The sequence below is a fragment of the Neofelis nebulosa genome, chromosome 10 (assembly GCF_028018385.1).
Source record: "Neofelis nebulosa isolate mNeoNeb1 chromosome 10, mNeoNeb1.pri, whole genome shotgun sequence".
Taxonomy (NCBI): Eukaryota; Metazoa; Chordata; class Mammalia; order Carnivora; family Felidae; genus Neofelis; species Neofelis nebulosa.
The window spans coordinates 112,355,086-112,377,695 of NC_080791.1; the positions used below are offsets into that span (position 1 = coordinate 112,355,086).

The following is a 22,610-nucleotide window of genomic DNA, read 5'->3' on the forward strand; positions in this document are numbered from 1 at the left end:
CTGGCCTGGGTAGGGGGGGGGAGGGGCTCGGACAAGGACGGCAGCCCAGGGGCATCTTGAGCGTGGGTGTCGGCGTCCCTGCTGCCCGCGGCTCACCACAAGCCTCACCCGAGCCGGTCTGCGGACCGGAACCAGACCGGGGGGCTCTCTTCCATGGCGCGGGCGAGCCTTCAGCCAGCAGGTGCCTTGCAGTCCTCCAGGCATCGGTGACGTTCACGGAGGAGCCTGGCCTGGCCCTCTGTGTAGAGTCACTGCCCATGAGGCCGGGAGAGAGCACTCCCTGAGGGCAGCGGGCGAGTCTTCTCTGCCACCCGGCTACACGGCATCATCGTGGTCGACTGAACGCATCAGCCTCGGCTGGCGCTTTGCGTCCTCTGTCCTGAGAGACCGGGAGCAGATCAGCTCTGCTCGCCACCCCCCCTGCGAGAGGATACGGAGTAGGGGTGGTGGGTCACGTGTTTCCCAAGTGGGGTTCCTGCGTACGGTCCGCAGACCTCCCCGTAGACGTGAATTTCCCGGGTTGACCAGCGTGACGTCGTCCTGACCCGACAGCCGTCTGCCTGTTCTGCGTCCAAGGGAAACCGTCAGCTGATCCGGAACTTCTGTAATCCGAGACCTGCCCGGATCGGAGTCCGTGTCTGGGCCGAGCACGGAATGGCACCGCTGTGTCCCCGCGTGCCACGCTGCGTGGTGTTAGCACAGAGCAGATGCGTGGGGGGGGGGGGGGGGGGGCCCGTGGGCCCCCCACGCCAGGTCCCGGATTTGCCTAAGCCGGGGTTGGACCAAGAGTGAGCTGCAGGAAACAGACGGGGACGTCTCCTGGTGTGACTGTCATTCCGGAGGTGTCTAGACAGGCAGGGTGGGGAGCGGAATAATCTTCGGGTTCTAAAGAAGAAGGCTGGTGGCCTTTTGCAGTACGAACAGACGAACCCTCGCCCCCGGGCCCCGGCCCCACGTGCTTAGGACAGGAGAGAACCAGGTAGAAGCCTTCCCTACCCCAGACAAAGCCTGTGCCCGTGGTGTTGTGGGGAGTTAAAGCAGAGAGAAATTCGTGGTCTGTCTGGGTCCCCAGGTTGGGTTCGAGTAGCGACATGTTGGGGCAAATGATGAAGCTATCAGATGATAACACGGCTGTCACTTCTGGCTTCTCTGCCGCTCTTGTCCTCCCAACGCCTTGGGCTCCGGCCTTTCTAGTCGCCGAAGCTTCCCCGGGGAGCCCTCCTTCCCGCCAGCCTGCCTGCAGCTGCCTTTCCCCCATGCCTTCTCCCTGTGGGCCTCCGCTCCCTCTGGACGTCGCCGCCTTTCCGTGGACGCTCTCCGGGGCTGGGACCTGTCCTCCTCACCTCATGCCTGGCCTGGCACCGGGCAGGCTCAGCGGTGTCTCACGAGTGACGGTGACGATGCCCAGATGGCTCAGGGAAACGCTCGGGTGTCTACAGCTGGTGTAGTGGGGGGCGGGGGGGCTCCCCTTACGGATGAATGCGGTGGGGGTGCTCCCATGGGCTCGCAGCCCCTCCCTCCGTGCCTCACTGCACCGTAGGCAAGGTTAGCTTGCAGCTCCCAGGGGCACGATTGGACCAACCTGTTGTCAGAAGTAAGCGCGACTCCGTGGGCCCCTGGGTGGCTCGTCGGTTAAGTCCCGGCTCCTGGTTTCAGCTCCGGTCACGATCTCGCGGTTTGTGCGTTCGAGCCCCGCATCGGGCTCTCTGCTGACAGCGCAGAGCCTGCTAGGGATTCTCTGTCTCCCCATCTCTCTGCCCCTCCCCCACTCGCACTACGTCCGTCTCTCTCAAAATAAGGAAAGAAGCTTAAAAAAAAAAATGAGACTCCAAAGACACATAACTCAAGTTATCCATAACTTGTCCGCTCTGAGTTGGAAAGAGCCCAGAGATCTCTGGGTTAAGATTTGGGGAGAACGTGACGGAGACTCGGAGAACAAAACCCCGCTCCGGCAGGCACGCGTTTGCGTGAGGGGTGTGGTCTGGCAGGCGTGGCAGCCGCTGGGCCCCGGTCCCCCGGGGGGGGGGGGGGGGGCTTTGTCAGCACTTCTGAGTGGGAGCCTGGAGGCCCTGGGAGGTCAGTGTGCCTCCTGTCTCCAGGCAGGACGGACATCAGAGTGGAGCCGGGGAGGGGAGAGTGTGGCCCGGCTCTGAGGCCTCGAGTAAAGCTCGGCCGCTCTCTCCCCTGCGCTGTGCTGAGACGGCCCCCCCGAGTTCCGCCTCCGCCCGGCTCCTCCTGACCCAGGCGTCCTGTGCAGCCCCAGGGAGACCAGGCGGAGGGCTGTCCGCGCTGCGTCCCAGGCAGCGAGACCGTCGGCCGTAAGAAGGAAGGTTCAGATGGCGACACTCGGTCAGGCGTCCCGGCCATCCACGCTGGGGACAGAGCCTGGTGCCGGGAGGCTGGGCGGGGCCGGGGGCCGCCCGGGAGCTTGGTCGTCTGTCTTTTCAGCTTCGAGGGCTGTGGGCATCTGGCATTTACCGAACTCGGTGGTCGGATCCCAGAAGCGGCCTCATATGTAAATGCACGGTGGGGGCTGCGTTCCAGAAGCTACGTTTACCAAGAGCTATAGCGCCCGGTGTGGCGCGGAGGCCCCGGGTGGCTGACCCTGCGGAGGCCAGGGTGGCTGGATGCCCCGACTTGACCGTGTGGGGGACCCCGTGGGTGGACGGGGTGGGCGTCGCGATCGCGGTGGCTCTGTAGAGTGGCCGAGCGCGTGTCGCCCCCGAGAGCGCGAGTCTGCGTCTCCGTCTGGCGGTGGATATCTCTGGTCCTCTTTCCTATGCCATGCGGTAGGCGGGTGCCTCGCTTCAGCAGAGCGAGCGACTGTATCGCCATCTGGGGGTGCCGGGTGTCAGGCTGGGATCTACACGGGACCGGCCTCGTGGCCCCTTGCCCACGCCCGTCACATCAGAAGCCCCCACCCGGCAGGGTCTCAGGTGGCTTCGGGGATCCCCCCTCTGCCGGCTTGCGCACCGGGCGTGTTTCGGGGAGGAGCCCTGGCGTGGACCGCACATGGGGGCCTGTTCCCCGTGGACCGTGCCACGGGGGTGTCTGACACGGACACCTTCTCTCTGCGGCCCGTTTCAGTCAGCCGTCGGCCACGAGTATCAGTCGAAGCTCTCCAAGCACTGCTCCCAGGTCGACTCCGTCCGGGGCTTTGGAGGCAAGTTTGGTGTCCAGGTGGACAGAGTTGACCAGGTGAGTGAGGCATCAGGGGCACCAGAGCGCGGGTGATGGGGCTCCTCCCTCTAGACCGGGGCGTCCTCTGGGCCGCTCGAGATAGCGCCTCGACGCAGGACTGTGGGGTGGGCGTCCGGGCTTCTAGAAGCCCCCCGATCCCTGGCTCCGAGATGACGGGTCAGGTTACGACGTGAGAGCAGGAACACACTGGTTGCTGTGCGGATCCCTCACGTTGGTTGGTACCTGCTGATCGGATAGACCAGGATAGCCTTCCACTGCCCAAGAACGTGCCCCTGGGGACCATGTCTAGCCACCCTCCCTGCACGGATGTCCCTGACGCGGCGGTGTTCAGAGGGCCACGCACGCGCCCACTTCCAGGGCTGAGGCCCGGCGTCCAGGTGCCGCCTGGCACCTCTGGGCCTCAGTCTCTCAGTCTCTGAGTGAAGGCCGTCTGGACCCTGTTTTACATCACAGCAGTTGGATTTTGGAGTTCAACGTCTGTCTGCATTCAGGCTTTGCTACCCGTTTGCCGCGGTTCTGCGTGAACTGCCTGTAAAAGGGGGCGATGGGGATTCCCGTGTCCCGGGGCCGTGTGCGCAGATGCCCCCACCGTGCCCGTTCTCATTGCTGACGTTAGTGTTGTTCTTGGAAGAGCCCACGTGAAAAGCAGGCGTACGTGTGGCGGTGGGGGGGTCGCCCGGGTTGGCATCGTGGGGCTGAAGTCCACGAGCCCCACATGCCCTTCGGGGGCTGCGGGCGCCTACAGGTCCGCCCGCACTGCCTGCTGGGCGTTGCTGAATATTTTATGGCAGCGAATTTCCATGCCCGGAGCTTTGGGTGTTAGGCCTGCCCTATTAGGGAATCGGAGGTAAAAAAACTAACATGGTTCGTGGTTTCAGACTTTTCACATGTATTCGGGGTTTGGATGAACCGTTTTGGAGACCTCTAAAAACGTCTTTCCCTCTTTGTGGTAATTGCAGTCTGCTGTGGGCTTTGAATACCAGGGGAAAACCGAGAAACACGCCTCGCAGAAAGGTAAGGCCTGCAGCCGAGGTGGGGAGAGGGCGATGTCCCCGGAGGTGGTTCCCTGGGGAGGGCGGTGTCGCCTCCGGGGAGGACCGTGCTCTCCAGGTGTCTGGGTCCTGTGTCACCGCCGCGGAAGCTGTCTTTCTGTGCGGTGTTCCCTGGACCGTCGGCTCTGGGGCCTGGTTCGTGAAATGCTAACGTCCCCCCAACAATGGAAATGCGAGCCTTTAAATCAACGATGGTTCACTTTTACTGCGCACGCGTGCTCTCTGACACGGCGTTGGCTGACCCTTACGGTGTGCCCGTCTTTTAGAACCTTTTTTACCAGCGAAAGAGTGTCACCTTCTCAGGGCACTTGATGTGTCTCGAGCAAGCTGGTGACTTCCACCTCTTGCTTGTCATCAGATGAGCCAGGGCACGGACATTTCCTGTCCCTTTGGAAAGGGATCGTAGCCACGTAGCTTCCAGACGGTTACTTACCGAGTGAGAACACGGCTCGCTTCTGCCCCGGGAAGCAGGTGCCCGTCACAGGCTCGGGGTCCTCGCTGCCCGGGACGCAAGCTTGTAGGCCGAGCCCCGGCTCACTGGTGTGTGACTGTGGGTGGCGTTTTCAAACGTGTGCCTCATCTCCCTGTGACTCCTAACTCCGGAAGGTTGTTGTCGTGAGTCGTTGACAAGTGAACAGTCTGTCATTAGGCTTTGTCCCCGACCCCTGTCTTGTCCCCTCAGATTACTCGAGTGGCTTTGGTGGCAAGTACGGTGTGCAGGCGGACCGCGTGGACAAGAGTGCCGTGGGCTTCGACTATCAGGGCAAGACGGAGAAGCACGAGTCGCAGAAAGGTCGGCCTGTGGCGTCATGTCCTCCCCGCTTGGGGCCCCCCGTGTCCCCACGTGTCCCCAGCCTCCCGCGTCCCCAGAACCAGCCCTGGGGAGACCGGCTCACATTACACACCCGCAGCCTTTTTACTGAATGTGTGAGGGCCCTCCTGTCTCTTCCGTGGGCCTAGGGGGTTTGTCGTCCTTCGGACGGCGGCTCAGCCCCGTCCTGTGAAGGGCCCGTAGTCTGCCGAGCCAGGTCGTTCTTCTTTGGACCGTGGGATTCAGGCTCTTGGTGGTTTATTTTTTTTTATTTTTATTTTTTATTTATTTTTAAACGTTTATTTTTGAGACAGAGAGAGACAGAGCATGAACGGGGGAGGGTCAGAGAGAGAGGGAGGGTCAGAGAGAGAGGGAGACACAGAATCTGAAACAGGCTCCAGGCTCTGAGCTGTCAGCACAGAGCCCGACACGGGGCTCAAACTCGCGGACTGCGAGATTGTGACCTGAGCCGAAGTCGGACGCCCAACCGACTGAGCCACCCAGGCGCCCCTCTTGGTGGTTTCCGAAGTTAAAAATCTTGTTCTCTTGTGTCATAGACGTATGTGATTACTCAGAAGAGTAAATTCCCAGAAAAGGAATTGCCGGGTCACAGGACCTTGACTTTAAAATTTGGTGGATGCTGGCAGAGGGTCCTTGCAGGCCGGGCTGGTCTTCCTGTCCCTGGTTAGATCCCCTGCCAGGCATCGGTGACAGACTGCTGCGTCCGTGCGGGGTGCCCTACAGACGCGGTACCCCCCTGCAGAGGCCGCGGGTTGTTGGCTCTTGTGCGTTTATTTCGCGTGCACGTTACATTTTGTTAAGATTTTATCTTTTTTCAGTAATTGCTACATGCAGCGTGCTGCTTAGACTTAGAACCCTGAGGTCACAAGTCACGTGCTCCAGCAACTGAGCCAGCCAGGCACCCCTGCACGTTTGAATATTCTTGTGTATTTATTTATTTGTTTATTTAGAATAATTGGGGGAGGGGCAGAGAGAGATGCCCAAGGAGGCTCCGCACTGTCAGTGCAGAGCCTGACGCGGGGCTTGAACTTGTGAGCCAGGAGATCGTGACCTGAGCTGAAACCCAGAGTCGGATGCTTCACCAAATGAGCCACCCAGGTGCCCCTGCACATTTAAGTTTTTATTTTTTTTTTTTTTTAATTTTTTTTTTTTCAACGTTTTTTATTTATTTTTGGGACAGAGAGAGACAGAGCATGAACGGGGGAGGGGCAGAGAGAGAGGGAGACACAGAATCGGAAACAGGCTCCAGGCTCCGAGCCATCAGCCCAGAGCCTGACGCGGGGCTCGAACTCACGGACCGCGAGATCGTGACCTGGCTGAAGTCGGACGCTTAACCGACTGCGCCACCCAGGCGCCCCTTAAGTTTTTAAAAATAATTGCCAACCCTTACAAGCAGAGAGCTCGCTGTTTATTTAAAAACCCGGGTTTCTTTAAAGGACAAAGTTAAACCCTGCCCCTGGGAACACCACTGGCTCGGCATTTACCCAGGGAAGCTGCTGGTGGGTCCGTGGGGCGCTTCCCGTCACAGGCCTGCCCGCCTGCCCTGAGGCCGCAGACTTGGCCCTGGAGTGCACAGCCCCTGCCTGCTACCCCGGCCCCTCTGCCCACCGTGACCCTGCCGATCAGGGCCTGCTCTTGGGTCCCGCTCGGTGCTGTTCAGACTCTCCCCGATGTGGCAGTGAGGAGCAGAAACCGCCTGCGGGAAGTCGGGTGGCGGGAGCCCATGCGCCTGGGGCAGACGGGGCTGCTCGGCAGCCCCCGGGCCTCCTGAGGGTTCTGATCTTCGCATTCTGTTCCGCGCACGTGTCCCTGGGGGAGCCGTGCTTAAGTATCAGGCCGTGTATTTCTGTGACTTAGCTTTGCGGGGAAGTGAGGTTTCTGGAAGATGCCTCGTGCGTGTCCTCCTCCTTTGGAGGTGCCACCAGTGCACCTCTGCCGGCTTTAGTTCGTGAAGCAGGGTGACCTTTCGACAGCTCGCCGCGGCGCCTCCGTGGCTCGTCTCGACCTCAGAAGCTTGGTAACGCGCCTGCTTCTGATGTCCTTTGGAGCGAAGGGAAGATTCGGTAGCCGTTCATCTGCTCTGTTTGCTACTCTGGACGTTTCTGTTCCCACACGTACAAGTGACGCCTTCCAGGGTCCCCCCTGCTAGTGACCTTCCGCTGCGGCCGAGGGATCCTTGTTGGGTTTGTTTTGGTTTTGCTCGGGCGACAGAAGCGCCTTCTCAGAGGTCCCCGCGCTCGACTGCGTTGCTGCCGCGAAAACGGTGCGCCCTTGTCTGCAGATTACTCCAGGGGCTTCGGGGGCAAGTACGGCATCGACAAGGACAAGGTGGATAAAAGTGCCGTCGGCTTCGAGTACCAAGGCAAGACGGAGAAGCACGAATCCCAGAAAGGTGACTCCCGTGGTGTCTCCTCTCGCCGGCCGCTTTCACGGGCTGAGTGCTGTTGACCAGAACGGAAACGGAAAGCGTGGCCAGCCACCCCTAGAGTAGATGCCCCTTTGTAATTCAGCAGCGAACTTTAAGCTGTTTTTTTTTTTTTTTAGAACGTTTATTCACTTTTGAGAGACAGAGTGCGAGCGGGGGACGGGCAGAGAGAGGGGGAGACCCGGAATCGGAAGCAGGCTCCGGGCTCCGAGCCGTCAGCCCAGAGCCTGACGCAGGGCTCGAACTCGTGATCTGCGAGATCGTGACCTGAGCCCAAGTCGGGCGCCCAACTGACCGAGCCTCCCCGGCACCCCTGAACATCGAGCTTTAAAACACAAGTCCCAACACAGCTGTTAAGCAAGAAACCGTATCTTTACACCTGTTTGGCCCCAGCACCCCGTGACCCCAGCAGTCGCTTGTAATGGTGGCCACGTGCCACACGTCTGTGTTGCAAACGGTGCGATCGTGGTGGCCCGTGGGTGCTGGTTCGGGCCGTGCGGAGCTTCTTGTCGGGGTCCCGTGTGTGTGCGTTCGCGATACGGACACAACAGATCAGGCTGCTTTCCAGACGTGCCGCGAGGAGGTCCTCCTCGTGAACGCGTCCCAAAGTTTCGCGAAAGGTCTGGGAGGGGAAGGGGGGATATGGCGCGTGGTGGGCGTTTGGCTGCGTGGGAAGCGTGCCCTCCACTAACACCAGCTCGTGGCCTTTTCTTGTGCACGTAGACTATGCGAAAGGGTTTGGAGGAAAGTTTGGCGTGCAGACGGACAGACAAGACAAGTGTGCTCTTGGCTGGGATCACCAGGAGAAACTGCAGCTGCACGAGTCCCAAAAAGGTACGCGGATTTTGCCGGCTCCTGCTTGAGACCATTCCAGAATGCGTTTCTTTTCCTCCACAGTTCCATCCACGTCCCGTATTTCTGTAGCGTGTCATTGTATCTTCCCTGTTCGGGGTTGTCCTGTGCCTCCCACTTTGTTGAAAAGCTCTTCCGCTAGCGCAGCGATGAACTCCGCCCCCCCCCCCACTCCGCCCTCCCCCCCCCCCAACTCCGCCCTCCCCCCCCCACCCCCCCAGCTGCCGATGAGGCCCTGCGCTCACCTGTGCGTCTGAAGCACCTGGCAGGACCCGTAGCATTTTTGGGAATGCTGTTTTCTGCCCGCACACGAACTCCGTTGACAGAGTGTGCTGGGCTTCGGGAGGGGAGACGTTGCCTCTACTCGGAAGTGTGTCCCTGGGCCGTAGGGTGCGGGGTGGGGGCGGGGGGCACCTTGGTGGGTGACGCAGACCTGCACCCGCCCTTGCGGCCAGCACTCTGGGAAGCGGGACCGTGTGGTCCTTTTGTCCACCGTGTCTTTCTTCACATGCACAGAGACCTGCTCTCGTGTCTGCGGCACGGGTAGGGCCTGGAAGGGAATCTCAGAGCATGGAGGGAGTGCCTTTTGGGAATTACTTCAGATGCAGTTCCTCACCTGTTTTCACATCTTGGCTGAAGCGTTAAGAGTTTCAGTTTGTCCTGTAACCTTGGAGCTGACTTTGGGCTCTCTGTGAGCCCGGGAGCTGCTCCCGCCCCTGAGCCCGGCAGAGCCCCTGCCTTCTTTAAATGACGCGTTTGATTCGTGCACTCGCTCGTACGATTCTAACCGAATCGCTTCCTCTCTCGGTTTTCCCCACTGGTGCCGGTGGGTTTTCAGATTACAAGGCTGGTTTCGGAGGCACATTTGGTGTTCAGTCCGAGAGGCAGGACTCCTGTGCTGTGGGGTTTGAGTACAGGGAGAGACTGGCCAAGCACGAGTCCCAGCAAGGCATAGTCGTTCACCGGCCCCCTCCCCCCGCTTTCCCCCCGCCCCCCCTTCTGCTGCAGCCGCTTCTAGCACAGACGTCAGGGGCTCAGCCTTCCGAGCTCCCCGCCGTCCCTCATCGGGGGCACGGGGGTGTTTGAAACCCACGTTTATGCTGGAGGGATTCTAACTTGCACCCCTCCTTCCTCCACTCCCCCGTTTCCCCTCCATCCTTCAGACTTCGGGTTTGGCAAAATGAGGCGGTAGCTCGCAGGTTAATGTCACTCTGACCCCATCATGTGAGTAGTTTCTGGGATGGGCTGTCTCTGGTCTCCCAGCAGCCTTCTACAGGAGCTCGCGCTGTGGACCGTGACCACTGGGAGCCATTGAGCGCGCTGCCTCGCTGCCTCCGAGACGGGGGGGACGTGTGTGGTTCGGCCAGGCCACTAGCCTCAGGCCAGAGGCCAGGTGGCAGCGAGGGGCGTGGGGCAGGCGTGTTCCGTGTGGTCTCTGTGTTTCCTCTGTGGTGGTGTCTTTGGCTGGGGCGGGGATGTTTTTGTGTGTTCTCTCTGTTTTTGGGTGACACCACCTGTGTCACGTGTGAGGTCTTCACACAGAGCCGACAGTACGTGCCCAGAGCTAAAAAGGGACAGGGACTTTCTAGGCATCGGGAGCCTGAGTGGCAGCTGCCTCTTTTCCTTACTCGATTACAGTCAGGATCTGGACTCAGCCGTTCGGGCTGGGACCCCAGCTGGAGAGCAGTGCGGCCCTGAATCCCGAGGCAGAGTTCAGGCCTCCGCTGCCAGTGTTAACAACGTGTGCCGGGGGCGGGCGAGGGAAGGCGCACGCGCCCGGGTTGGTCCGGCACGCGGCCTGGACGTGGCCTCGGCTCCGTGTGGCATCGATGCCGCGTGGCGGTGTGACCCTCACGGAGGTCTGCGTTGCCGTGACACGAGTATTCGGCTGCCAGAATTTCCCTGCGGAATTGTTTTTTCTCGTAAAAAGCAAGAGGAGCCCGCGTCTGAGCCTCCTTGTGGCGCTCGGAGCGGGACACGGGAAGGAAGGGGCGGGGACGGTCAGCCGTTGCTGGGCGGAGGCCTGTGCTACTGAAGCGGTGCCCTCCCCTCCCCGGCCCGGGCCGCGGCCCCCTCGCTCTCCCTGCCTGCCAGCCCGCACCCTGCACCCCGCACCCTCTGTCCCTCGGGAGAGTGCAGAAAGCACGCACACACGCCTCTTTTCTGCCCGCCTCTCGCCTGCCTGCGTACTGAGTACCGTTGTAGCGACAAAACTCGCCTCGCGAGGCAAGACCCATCGTCTGGCTGTTCTCGTTTCTTTTTGCTCTGGGTGCGTTTTCTTGGGCTCTTTCCGGATCTGCCTGCACGCGTCTCCTGGCGCTCGACCAGAGAGTAAGTGTCACGTTGTGCCACATTTCAGACTATTCCAAAGGATTCGGCGGAAAATACGGGGTGCAGAAGGATCGGATGGATAAGGTGAGTGGCCCCGGCCCGGGGCGTGGCGTGCTGGGCCGATGGGGGTGGGAGCTTGCGGAGCCCTGGCCGCGCGCCGCCCTGTGGACCGTCGCTGATGGGTGGTGGGCCCTGTTCTCAGAGGCACCCGCACTCGGAACGCTGCTTCCCGGGTGCTGGGCCCCGCACAGCCGTGCTGTGGGGCAGGGAGCAGCCCGGGTGGGCCCCGAGCTCAGCCGCAGCACCATAAAACACCAAGGCGTGCGGCTGCGCTGCCCTCGGAACCCGGACCTTCAGACACTAGGGCAGCCTGAGGACGTGTGGCCGCGTGAATTCCCATCAGGAGCAAACCTAATCAGAAGTGGAGTCCCTCGGTCACGCGGCCGCGGTAGAAGAGCTGACCGGCCACATGGGGGCGCTGGCTGCCGTGTGGGAGCACGCGCATCCAGAACGCCCGCCTCACTGCAGGGGGCCCGCGGGACAGTGTCCAGAGCCAGCGCGTTGCTCTCACCGGGACTCTGTCCCCTCTGGCTTCTGTCCTCTGGCTTCGGAGTCTCAGCGAGTCAGTCCTCACACCCGGGGTGGCTGCGGTCCTGCCCCGTCAGCGTGGACTGCCCGGGCTGTGGCTCCAGTGTTCTCAAAGACCGGTCCCGTGCCCGTCCCGTGGTCACAGGTGACACGGCCGGTCTTCTGGAGTTCCGTCGGACTCACAGCTGACCACACAGACGTCATCACCCAGGGGACTCCACGCGTGACCGTGTGTGGCCCTGGGAGCGAGGGGCGGGGCACGGGCTTGGGGAGGGGTGGTGACTGCCCGGGTCCCAGTAAATGCGTACAAGGGGTTGAGAGCCGGGTGGCGATGCGAGGTGGTCCCTGAGTGAGGTGGGTCGCTGGGACTCGGGTCCACGGTGGCAGTGGTGGAGGGGTGCCCGGCAGGCGGGACCAGAGGAGGGGGGTGGAGGGAGGGGGTCGTGGTCAGTGAGGAGGCAGGGCGCGGTGATGGGGAGGCGGCAGCCCCCGGCTGGGTTGGCGGCGGCGACGACCCTGAGCGGCGTGCCGGAGAATCGGCTGGACGGGGCAGGCCGTGGTGCAGCGGGACCCACAGGGAACAGTCAGGAGGGCGCTGACGCCCTCCTCCCTCAAGGACGGGGGGGGGGGGGGTGGCGTGGGGTGTTCCTGGAAAGCAGCATGGCCCACACCGGCAGTTTGGGAGGGGGTGTCCGGGATGGGGCAGGTCTGGTCACACGGCCAGCAGCCGCGCCTTGCAGACGAGGCAGGGGTGGCTCGGTGACCCCTCTGTGCTGCGGGCACCGGGACCGGGGGGCCGCCAGCCGGGGAGGGGCAGAGCAGGTGGGCCAGGGGCGCGCGCCCCTCTCAGAGGTTTCCGGCGGCCAGGGGAGCTTGGGTTGCCCTGCTCCCCACCTCGGGGCCCCTTTCTCCTCGTTTGTGTGTCGGAAAACCGGCAGCGTCCTGAGCCTCAGGCCCGTTTCCCTGACAGGGAAACCAAGGATGGCTGGTGCTCTCCGTGAGCCCTTGTGCGCGTCTGGATCCGACAGTCACACTGTCGCTTTGCTGGGACAGTTTGTCCTCCAAAATCGATGAGGCAGGGGGCGCGGGGGGGTCTCGTGCCTGGGGAAACGTGGGCGATAAGGCCCAGCGAGGCTCGAACGTGGCCCGGGGAGTCCTGAATGTGGCCCAGCAGAGGCATCGGGGCTCCTGCCGGCTCTCGAGCCCCTCTCGGTGGCCGAGGAGGGGGGTGGGCGAGGGGCTTGGGAGGAGCACACGCTTGGGTTATGATGGCCCGGATGCCGGCCGACGCGTAGTTTTGGGGTAGCTTTTTGGCATTTTGTCTTAGAGCAGTTTTAGCAGACGTGAGAGGACGCTCCAGACGTCTGGCGGACATGCCTGCTCTCACTTGGGCCCACCCTCTCCCCTGACCAGTTATCTGAGCCCCTGCAGGGGCGATGCCTTTGTCACAGCCCCAAACCTGTGCTGACGTGTGCCCGTCGCTCAGGCTCGCGCGGCTGAGATCGGGTGCGCTCCTGACGTTGTCCCCCGTGTGGGTCCACGTGGGTGCATGATGACGCATCTCCGCCGGTGTAGGGTCCCGCGGGGTCATCTTCCCGCCCTGACGCCGTACCCCGGCGCGATGCCGGGCGGAGAGGTGGGCGTGGGGCCGGCGGGCTCCTGCGTTGCGGTAGGAGCCCGCACGGGCCGTGGAGGGCGAGGGGAGTGCTCCCCTGAGTGTCCCGCTTCTCTCTTGCTAGAATGCTTCCACCTTCGAGGATGTCGCCCAGGGGGCCCCTGCTTATCAGAAGACCATCCCCGTTGAGGCAGGTGAGTTCTGGTGGACGGACCCGGCATCGCATGGGGCTCCCGCAGGGGGCACGGTGCCGGCTGGGAGCGGCTGGGGCAGCGGAGGGCGCCCTGGTTCTGCTCCCTCCAGGGACAGCGTTTCGCCCCCCTCGGGCGGAAGGCCAGCCTGTCCCCGCAGACGCCCGCAGGCTCCCGTCAGCCGTGGTGGCAGATGTCTGGGGACGGGGTCTGTGTTGGGGGCGCCTCCCGAGGCAGGGCTGGGTTAACCGCCCGTCCGCAAGGGCCCTTCTCACTGCCGGGACCAGGTTCTGGGAGGTTCTCCAGTGCCCGCGTCAGCCGTGGCTGTGGTGTGAGGAGTGTGCCGCCCGCCTGCGCAGAGGCTGACGGAGACCTTCCCGCCTCGTCTGTCCCCTGGCCCCGCACAGGCTGCACATGCCCCGTCCCAGGAGCTGGCCGCTATGAGAAAAGGCCTCCTTAGGCCCTTCCGTCACGTGGGCCAGGCCCTAGAGAGTTTGTTGAGCTGGGGAAACCGTATGGAAAGTGGCAAATCGACGATAGGAAGCCGAGTGTCCCCTTTGCTCCCTGGGTCAGTGTTTCTCAGATTTGGTGGCCTCGGGACACTTGCACACGCGTGGGGATCATTGAGGGCCCCGGAGAGCTTTCGTGTGTGGGGGTTGCGTCTCCTGATCTCTACTGTAGTGAGGTTAAACCAAGAATTTAAGGGGGCGCCTGAGTGGCTCAGTGGGTTGAGTGTCTGACTTCAGCTCAGGTCATGATCTCACAGTTCATCGGTTGGAGCCCAGTGTGGGGCACTGTGCTGACAGCTCGGAGCCTGGAGCCTGCTTCGGATTCTGGGTCTCCCTCTCTCTCCGCCCCTCCCCTTCTCCTGGTCTGTTTCTCTCTTTCAAAAATAAACAAACATTAAGAGAAACAAAAATCTGAGAACCTCGGATGTTACGAGTAACGATAAAATATTACGTGTTCACGTAATGATATTCTCCGTGGAAAAAGTAAGTACGTTTTCCCAACCGCGTGGAAGTGTGGCATTGGCATTGGCTTGGCGCAAGGTCTTTATTCTCACGGCTGCTTCTGCCTTCAGTGTCTTGTGGCCAATCACATTTAGGAAGGCGATTGGACTCCCCCAGATGCACAGGCGGAGGCGAGAAGGGCGTGGCGGTCGCTCCTCGGGTCCCTGGACGCTCTTTCACGATTCTGCTCTCAGACGGGCGGGGGTTCCCCGCTTGTCTTGGGGGTTAGGTGCCCGCACAGAGTGGCCTGGTTCTGTAGCACGTGGTGGGCGTTTGGAAAGTACTAGGCCACTGAGTTCAGCCGATCTTTGAAACGTGGTGTTCCTTTTCATTGTACAAAACCCCAGCTTACGTTCGTTAATGGAATTCTCCATCTTGTCGGCATCTCCAGGGAAAATGGGGGAAATGTCACGCTCGCAGTAGCGGGTACGAGTTTTCCACAATCGTGACTTTTCTTGGAAGCGTGACTTTGCCGTTGCCCGATAACTGCACACGACGGACTCCGTTCCGTCGTTTTAGAGACGTGTCTGCCACAGGCCAGCCCGCGTGTGCTCAGGCCTCGTCGGTTGTTCCAGGCCAGAGAATGTTCCGTGGAGAATCAGATCGGTGTGCGCCTCAGCCGCACCAGTGGTTTTCCTCGAGACCACAGGGCTCGCGCCTGCGGCCCCTCCCGCCCGTCTCAGGAGGTGGACAGACGTGTTCTCAGGGCTCGAGCCTGAGAAGGTGGGGGCGGGGGGCGGACGCGAGCGGCACATCAGTGCTTGCTGTTTCGTGGAGGGCATCCTTAGGGAGAAGGTGCTGCCGATCGGAACACGAAATGCTCCAGGTGCGAGGCCTCTGCTGTCCCGTGGTCCTGCACCGCGTGCAGCCGACAGAGTGGCCCGGAGGCGGGCCGCCGGGGGACGCCTCCACGCCCGGTTGGCTCCCGCGGTGCTCCGGTCCAGGGGAGCCGTCGCTGCTCTGAGGCCAGCCGTGCCCCTCTCTCCTCCCCCCTGCAGCAAACAGCAGAACCAGCAACATTAGAGCGAACTTTGAAAACCTGGCGAAGGAGAAGGAGCAGGAGGACAGGCGGAAGGCGGAAGCGGAGAGGGCGCAGAGAATGGCCAAGGAGAGACGGGAGCAGGAAGAGGCCCGGAGGCAGCTACACGTGAGTCCGGCAGGTCCCGGAAGGACCGGGTTTGAGCCCTAACTGCGGGCCGAGCTCTCAGGAGCCCCGGGGCTTCACCCCACACGTAAGGGAGCCTTTGGCTGCCCGGTGCCGGACGGTCCGCCATGCCGCTGGCCCGCAAGCCTGCCCGCCGCTGAGCCCTGTCCCGATGTGCCCCTGGCCGCGTCTGTTCCGACCTGTCGCCTCTGGACCTCTCCCCCCCGGGGAGAGGGCCGAGGGTGCGAAAGGAGCCCCCCGTGAAGCGGCCGCCCTGCTTTCTGCTTCTCTTGTGACCCTTGCTGCTTTCTCTTCCTGGTCTGTTGCTGTCGCCTGTGTTCTGTGTCCCGCGTGTTGCCAGAGAAGGTGGGGGCGGGGGGCGGACGCGAGCAGGCGGGCGTGGGCTCGTCCCGTCCTCAGCCTTCTCTGCGCGGACCGGACGTCTGTGGCACGTCACCTACTAGCCAGGCAGCCACGGCCCCACGGCCCCATGGCCCCCTGTGAACGGGCGTGGAGCAGCTCACCGCCGCTCTCTGGAGCGCTGCTACGCGGAGTCAGAGGGCACGGGAGCCGTGTTTAGTTCCGTGGGCCCTTCCTCCCCAGATCGGTGGTTTGGGCCCCGAGAACCCCCAGCGAGGGGAGACGGGTGGGGGAGAGCGTGAACGTGCACCGGGCACCCGAGGCATGAGCAAGCCCCGAAAGTTTCAGTGCGCGCAGGGTAACAGCACGTTGGTGTAATTGCTTCTTTTGTTGTTTATTTTTTTACGTTTATGTCTTTACTTTGAGAGAGAGACAGAACACGGGTGGGGGAGGGGGAGAGAGAATCCCAAGCGGGTTCGGCCGGAGGGCTGCGCCCCTGACGTCCTGCCTGTGCTGTGAGCGCAGAGCCCGATGCGGGGCTTGAACTCTCGAACCGCGAGATCGTGACCTGAGCCAAAAATCAAGCGTTGGACGCTCAACCGACTGAGCCACCAGGCGCCCGTGTTGCTTTTCTTTCGGCAAGTGATTAACGCCTTCCTCACGTTACGCCTCGAGGCTTTAACCGCCGAGGCCCGTCAGCGCCCGCAAGGTTCAGAGGACCGGGCGGCTGGAGAAGGGCCGCGTCCGCGGTTCTGCCTCGCTCGCGCCTTTGCTTCGAGCCCCCCGCCGCCCCTTCTGCCGTGTCGTCCCCGCTTCCGGCCCCTGCCCTGTCGTCTGCTCCTCTCTGTGCGCGACTCCCAGCCCAGCGCCCCTCACCCCAGAGTCCTCTCGGCTGTGGGAGGCTCCCGTTGGCGGGCGGGCCGGTCTTCGCGAATCCACGCGTGCCGGGCCATCGGGTGTCGGTAGCTCCCACGAGAAGGGCGCGCGGCCAGGCGCTTTGACGGGCCGTCGTGGAGCCTCGTACGGCGAGTCGCACGTGCGCGGTGGCCCGGACACAAGCCCGTCCGGCCTTGGGAGCCTCACCCGTGGGTGGTTCCGAGCAGCCTGTGTGCTTGATGGTGCTGCCGCTGCCTGGTGTGTGGCCCCAGGGTGCTGGCCGCCCTCTCTCTCGGTGTCCGTCTCAGCGGTTCGGTCACGACGGCCCCACCGCGCAGGCTGGCAGCCGGCGCTGCCTTCCTGGGGCCGCCACGCCCCACGGTCACGGCCGCGGTGGAGGCAACACGCGTTTATCCTTTCTCAGCTGTGGAGGCTCCGGGGGGCCATCCGCCCCCTCGCCTGCGCCCGCCTTTCCTGGCTCGGGGCCCCTTCCAGCCTCCGCTTCTGGGACCGCGTGTCCTCGTTCGCCTCGCACGTGCCTGCCTCCCTCCGGGAAGGAAGGAGCCCTGTGGTTCCATCGGGCTCCAGGGAGCCCGCGGCCGTCTCGTCTCCTGTCGAACCTCTTACACCCTCGGTCCCTCTGGCCGTGTGAGGTCGCCCCCCCCACCCCCCCGGGATCTGGGGGACGTGCCGTCCGCGCCTTCGAGGCGCCGTTGTTCTGTCCTCTGCTGTCCACCTTCTGGCCCCAGGGATTCCCGTGCGCGTCCTCCGCGCAGAGCACGCTCACCCCGTTTTCAGGGCCCCAGAAGCGTCCGTCATTCCAGCGTGAGCTCAGAGCCGCGGCGTCCTTGTCCGAACCCCTAGATCGGGTGTGTGCGGGGCGGGGGGTGCCACCCTCTTCAGCCCGTGGTGGCAGCAGGAGGGCTGCGCCCCTGACGTCCCGTCTCTGACAATGCCTGACCTTCACGCCATCTTGTTCTCTCGGTCCCAGGTGCTTGTCTCCGTGCTTAGTCCTCCCCGCACTTGGCTGTAGTGTGCGTTCGGCTGTGGCCTTTCCCTGGGAAGTCCTGGTGTGGAGGCGGCCCGGTGACGACCCTTTCTTGTCTCTCGATTACAGGAGCAAGCCCAGGCCCAAGCCCAAAAGCAAACCCCCCCGGCGTCTCCCACCCCTCAGCCGGCTGAGGAGAGGCCGCCCTCAAGCCCCGTCTATGAGGTTGGTGTTTTCATTCAGTTTGCGAACGAGTCTCTGACTCTCCAAAGACGCCCTTCCCCTGTCGCAGCCACCGTGCACGGGGAGGGACCCCCATATACTCTGTTTGGTGCCCGACCCGAGAGGGTGGCCTGGAGAGTAGCCTTCGTGAGCGCTGGGGGAGGGTGGGGGGGCACAGCGCTCAGCCAGTCCGTCGCCTCCCGGTGGATCCCCTGCTGCCGCGGATGTGGGTTCTGGTCTTCATGTCACTTACTCTGTGACCCGCTCTCCCTCCTGGACGCCTGTGTCCCGGCACCCACCTGCCACCCCCCCCCCACCCCCCCGTGACCTGGCTTCATCGGCCGCCCTCCCCGCTCTCCTTCCCTCAGTCCCCCTTGCACACTGTGTTCCCCAGAGACTGTCCTCGGCCCTTACTCCTCAGTCTCGTCATCGGTGCCTCGTGACCGCCCACCTGTGCCCCAGAACTCGTGTCTCTGAATTACTGGGCTCTCCGCCTCTCGGGGGCACCCCTGGCCCCGGGCCCATGACCACTCCTGGCCGAGCCCTGCATCCCGTCCCCTCCGTCCCCGCGGCCACTGCCCCGCTTCCCGTGCCCACCTTCTCACCAGGAGGTCGTCAGAGGCCACCGGGGTGTGAGGGACAGAACGCAGCTCAGCTCAGCTGCGACTTGAGGGGGTGAGCCGTCTGGGTCGCTCGTGAACCCGGGAGAGTGTCAGACGGCGCGTCTGGGTCCCGGGGGTGGCCCAGGGTCACGTGGCCACCGGGGCCCTGTCTAGGCTGCCTCTCCCTCTGCACGGCGGCCGTGCCCCCTGGACTCGTAGGCCCTGCAGCCCTACTTGCGGGTGTGGGGGGCCCGAGATGGGGGGAAGTTACTCGGCAGGAAATGGCACGTGGCCCCTTCACGCTGCTTCGCCGCGGCTGGAGTCTGAGTGTTCTTTGAACGTCAGCGGGTGCGAGGCCTCCTCGTTCGCACGTGCACGTGGCCGATCCCGCTAGGACTGAGACAGAGCTGCGTGTCGGGACTCGTTGCCGGCCACAGCAGATGTCTCCTCGACGCTCCCCTCCCCCAGGACGCGGTTTCATTCAAGGCTGAGCCGCAGCCCACATACAGCGTGGAGGCCGCCGACTACCAAGAGGCTGGTGGCCAGCAGGGGCTGGCCTACGCCCCGGACGCCGTCTATGAGGCCGCAGAGGCCCCGGGCCACTATCAAGCAGGTATGGGCGCGGGGGCGCCTGCCACGTCCCCCTCTGCCTCTGCTCCTTCGCGAGAATGTCCTTCACCCTGTTGCCTGGCCCCTTCCACCTTCCCCCTGCTTGTGGGGTGTCCACCCCCCTGCCGGGAGGGCACCCGACCTCTCGGGTGTGGTTTCTGGAAGGCCCTGCTGCTCTGGGGCGGCCTGCGGGGCCGAGTGGGAAGCAGGGGTCTCTGCTGCTCTCTCTCCAAAGTGGAAGCTGGCGACAGCCGGGCTCCGGGAGGCCGGAGTGTCTTGAGGTCTTCGGGAACAGCTTCCACACACCCCAAAGAGTTTATAGACGCTTTGGCGGGACGAACACCGAAATAGGACTCTTGTCTTTAAAGATGAGGTTTCGTTCAATACGTTTGGACAGATTTAACCTGAATCCATCAGACAGACACCTCAGGATGGAGTCTTACCTTTTCCCCAAGCGTGACTGGGGGCATTTGGGCAGTGCGGTCCCCCCCGCGGCTTGCCAGTCACTTAACCACGATGTGACCCTTCCTGAAAGTACTAAATCTTTAAACCTTTAAAAACCATTCTCTGAAAGCCGTCACGGTACCCGTGCGGGTCACCGTGCGCGCCTGGTGGTGTCGGCGTTGGGAAGGGGTGGGTTTGTTCCTCAGAAGCCGGAGTCCTTCCTCCTGATTCTCGCCAGGCATCCCCCACGGCCTCTCCCGCCCCGGGAGGCCTCGCGGGCAAGAAATTAACGGCAGAGCGGCTCCGTGGTGCTTCCCTCACCCCTCAGCTCTTGTCTCGGTTTATCTTTAGAGGAGAACACCTACGACGAATACGAAAACGACCTTGGGATCACGGCTGTCGCCCTCTACGACTACCAGGCTGGTGAGATGCCCACGTGCCCATTGGCACTCGTTTCCACAGCCACTCCGCTCTTGGGAGTTTGACTCCGAGAGCATTGTTACAGCGTTTAAAAGCTTGGGATGATCTCACAGTCACAAAAACGCCCCCTTTCTCTGCATTTCCGCACCTCCCCGAACCTCCCATCACTCGTGGCCGCAGTGTCGTCCCTGCGCCTACAGACCCCAGTGTGAATTCCCCAAACCCAAGGATGCTGCCCACACCAAAGGCACGGTCCCCCCTCCAAGTGAGACAGTCGGCACTGAGATGCCAGGATGCCTGCGGACTAGCCACGTTTTCCCGGCCGTCCGGGCACCTCGTGTCCTGTCGGGGCCGCTTCCCTCCGCTCCGCATCACCCCACCGCCTCTCCTCCCGGGCTGACCCCCGGCCCGCCTGAGGCCATGCTCCTGTGAGGAGGCGGCCACGGAGAGTTTCCCGCTCCCCTCCTGCGGTTTACGGACGTGCCCACGCGCTTGGGTGCCTGGGTGTGGGTTTTGTGAAATTGGGCGTCTGTAATTTGTACGACCTGGTGGGTTTATCCTGGTGCTGTGTCGCTCGGGCTGCCGTCTGGGCTCCCCTGTGCGCCCCTTGAAAGTCCCCTGTGCGGTGGGAGAGTGGGAGGAGCCTGGCGTCCGGAGCCTGGGCACGCGTGCCGTGCTGCCCGGCCCGGGTGCAGAGGTTCAGGTGTCTGCCCGGTGGGGCCCGTGGCGGGAGACCCTGCGGTTCACCGTCCTTTCTCTGCATCCTCCTCTTCCCTAGCGGGTGACGACGAGATCTCCTTCGACCCCGACGACATCATCACCAACATAGAGATGATCGATGACGGCTGGTGGCGGGGGCTCTGTAAGGGCAGGTACGGGCTCTTCCCGGCCAACTACGTGGAGCTGCGGCAGTAGGCCCGCCGGCCCTGCGCCACGCGTCACTCCCGCCGTCCGTGGGTTTCCGGGGCCGGGAGGGCCGTGGACGTACCGCTTTTATATTTAATACTTCTGCTGATGCTTTTGGAAATGTTTATGCCACAGAATTTGCTAATATATTGTAATCACGTTCCTTAGGAGGACTTTGGTCATTGATTTTATGCATTCGAGGTATTTTCTTTCTTTTTCTTTTCCTTTTCCTTTTTTTTTTTTTTTTTTTTTTTTGCCAAATCGTCACATGGAGCCATTTGGGGGACCGTTAGTTCTCCTGAGGGCGTGGTGTTGTCCTCGCCCCTCGGCGGCGGCGTTGTTCGGGGCCCCTGACGGATGTGGTCGTGTGGGTGTCGGGTGGGGCTTGCCGTCCCAGGAGGAGGGAGGCCTGACGGGAGGTCAGGACCAAGGGGAGGGTAGAGGGCGGTGGCTGTGTCTCCAGATGGGAGCACCCTGTGCTGGGAGGCCCCCGGGACTTGTTCCCCAGGCCCAGTCCCCCTCCCGCCTCCCTCCCCCGACTGCCGCCACCCGCCAAGCAGTGTCCCCAGTGTGTTACCGGAGGGCCTCCCCTGGCCGCACGCGGCTCTGCGTCTGTTGCGTGAGAAAACGGCCACCGCTGCGGGCAGGCAGGTGCCTTCTCTGCCGTAAACTGCCAGAAACGTTCTTCCTGTCGAGGCACCCCTGCACTTCGTGCCAAAATACCGTGTCAGGACGGTAGGATGGGATTGGCGGACTTGGCCACGAAGTGGGGCGGAGAGGGACTTCTCCCGGCCAGGATGTCCCCCGCGGGTGCTGCACGGGGGGCCATTGCCCTTCCGGCGGGCCTGGCGGCCGGGTCAGCGCCTGCCACGGTCACAGTGGTGTCTTCCCAGGTCTGTGGGGGGGCGGTCTCCGGAGTTGGGAGATGTTGGCGTCCGTTTCCTGGAGTGCGTTTCTGCATAGTCCTTGCTTTACCACGGTTAGGTTGGGTTTTATATGCAATTATTGTATCTAAGTTTCTGTAGCACACGTCCTAGGTATGGTTTTCTTTTTTTTTTTTTTTAATTAAATATTCAAAATAAACTTTTTTTGATCCACTTGCTTGCTGATTTTGTTTTGGGATTTAGTCACTTAAGGTGGCTCCCTGACCCTTGACCCTGTAATTTGTGAGCTCTAGACCAACTAAGGATCCCCCTTTTAAGAGGCACTTTTTATGAGGGAACTGTATTTATGCTCTGATGTTGTCAAGTTTTTGGACAAGGATTCTAAGCAAAATAGAAAACGTTCCTTTAGAAATTCATTTTTTGAACTATGCTTCCGAACTCCCGAGATGGTTATCGTGTGGCCCAGGCTCCGTTTTCCTTTGGGGTGCAGTAAATCGAGGTCCAAGAGAGCAACACTCGTGAGCAGAGAGGCTGGTGGACGCGAGGCCTGGCTCCTGGGCCTGCCCTGGGCCGACCGCTGGACACGGTAACCTAGAAGCAGCTGGCGAACGCGGGGCGTGTGGAGGCTGGCGTGGACCTGACCGGGTGGACAGCTTCGGTGAGCAGATGTGGGCTGCCCAGCTGAGAGGCGGTCCGCTCCTGGTCATGCGGGTTTGTGCCGTGGAGCCGTCCCCCCTCGCCGTCTGGCGTGGAGGGGCCGCATGCCGTCCGCAGACCTGGCCCCCCAGAGGCCACGGCCAGAGGCAGGCCTCCCCTGGCGGGCGTCTCGTGTGGCAGGACAGGGCTTTGAGACTTCTGGAAAAGCTGCCCTCGCCGCCGCTGGAAGACCCGGGGCGGGGGGGGGGGGGGGGGGGGATGGGGGTGGGGGCGGGCAGCACAGATCACAGACCATCCACATTCACGCGTTTTGCCCTGGGGTAGTGGTAGGGACTTCGTGCGGGAGGATCACAGGGGGGTCTGTTCTTCTGTGTGTGTTTCACTCGGCATCACTTCCCCCC

The 22,610-nt window shown here is 62.5% G+C and overlaps 1 protein-coding gene across 5 annotated transcripts in view; it reads left to right on the forward strand.

Annotated features, from left to right (window-relative positions):
* Positions 1-20,835, forward strand: part of CTTN (cortactin) — a 30,347-nt gene extending 9,512 nt beyond the window's left edge. For 3 of the 5 annotated variants that reach the window (XM_058689974.1, XM_058689972.1, XM_058689973.1), the window contains exons 6-17: positions 3,088-3,198; positions 4,161-4,215; positions 4,936-5,046; positions 7,367-7,477; positions 8,234-8,344; positions 10,722-10,777; positions 13,021-13,090; positions 15,096-15,244; positions 17,595-17,690; positions 18,758-18,902; positions 19,694-19,765; positions 20,541-20,835. In XM_058689974.1, coding sequence (XP_058545957.1) covers positions 3,088-3,198; positions 4,161-4,215; positions 4,936-5,046; positions 7,367-7,477; positions 8,234-8,344; positions 10,722-10,777; positions 13,021-13,090; positions 15,096-15,244; positions 17,595-17,690; positions 18,758-18,902; positions 19,694-19,765; positions 20,541-20,677 — 1,224 coding nt within the window. In that variant the 3' untranslated portion in view covers positions 20,678-20,835. Of the gene's footprint in view, positions 1-3,087; positions 3,199-4,160; positions 4,216-4,935; positions 5,047-7,366; positions 7,478-8,233; positions 8,345-9,200; positions 9,312-10,721; positions 10,778-13,020; positions 13,091-15,095; positions 15,258-17,594; positions 17,691-18,757; positions 18,903-19,693; positions 19,766-20,540 lie in introns of all 5 variants that reach the window. The other 2 variants (XM_058689976.1, XM_058689975.1) reach the window with 2 other exon arrangements.
* Positions 20,836-22,610: the final 1,775 nt, after the last annotated feature.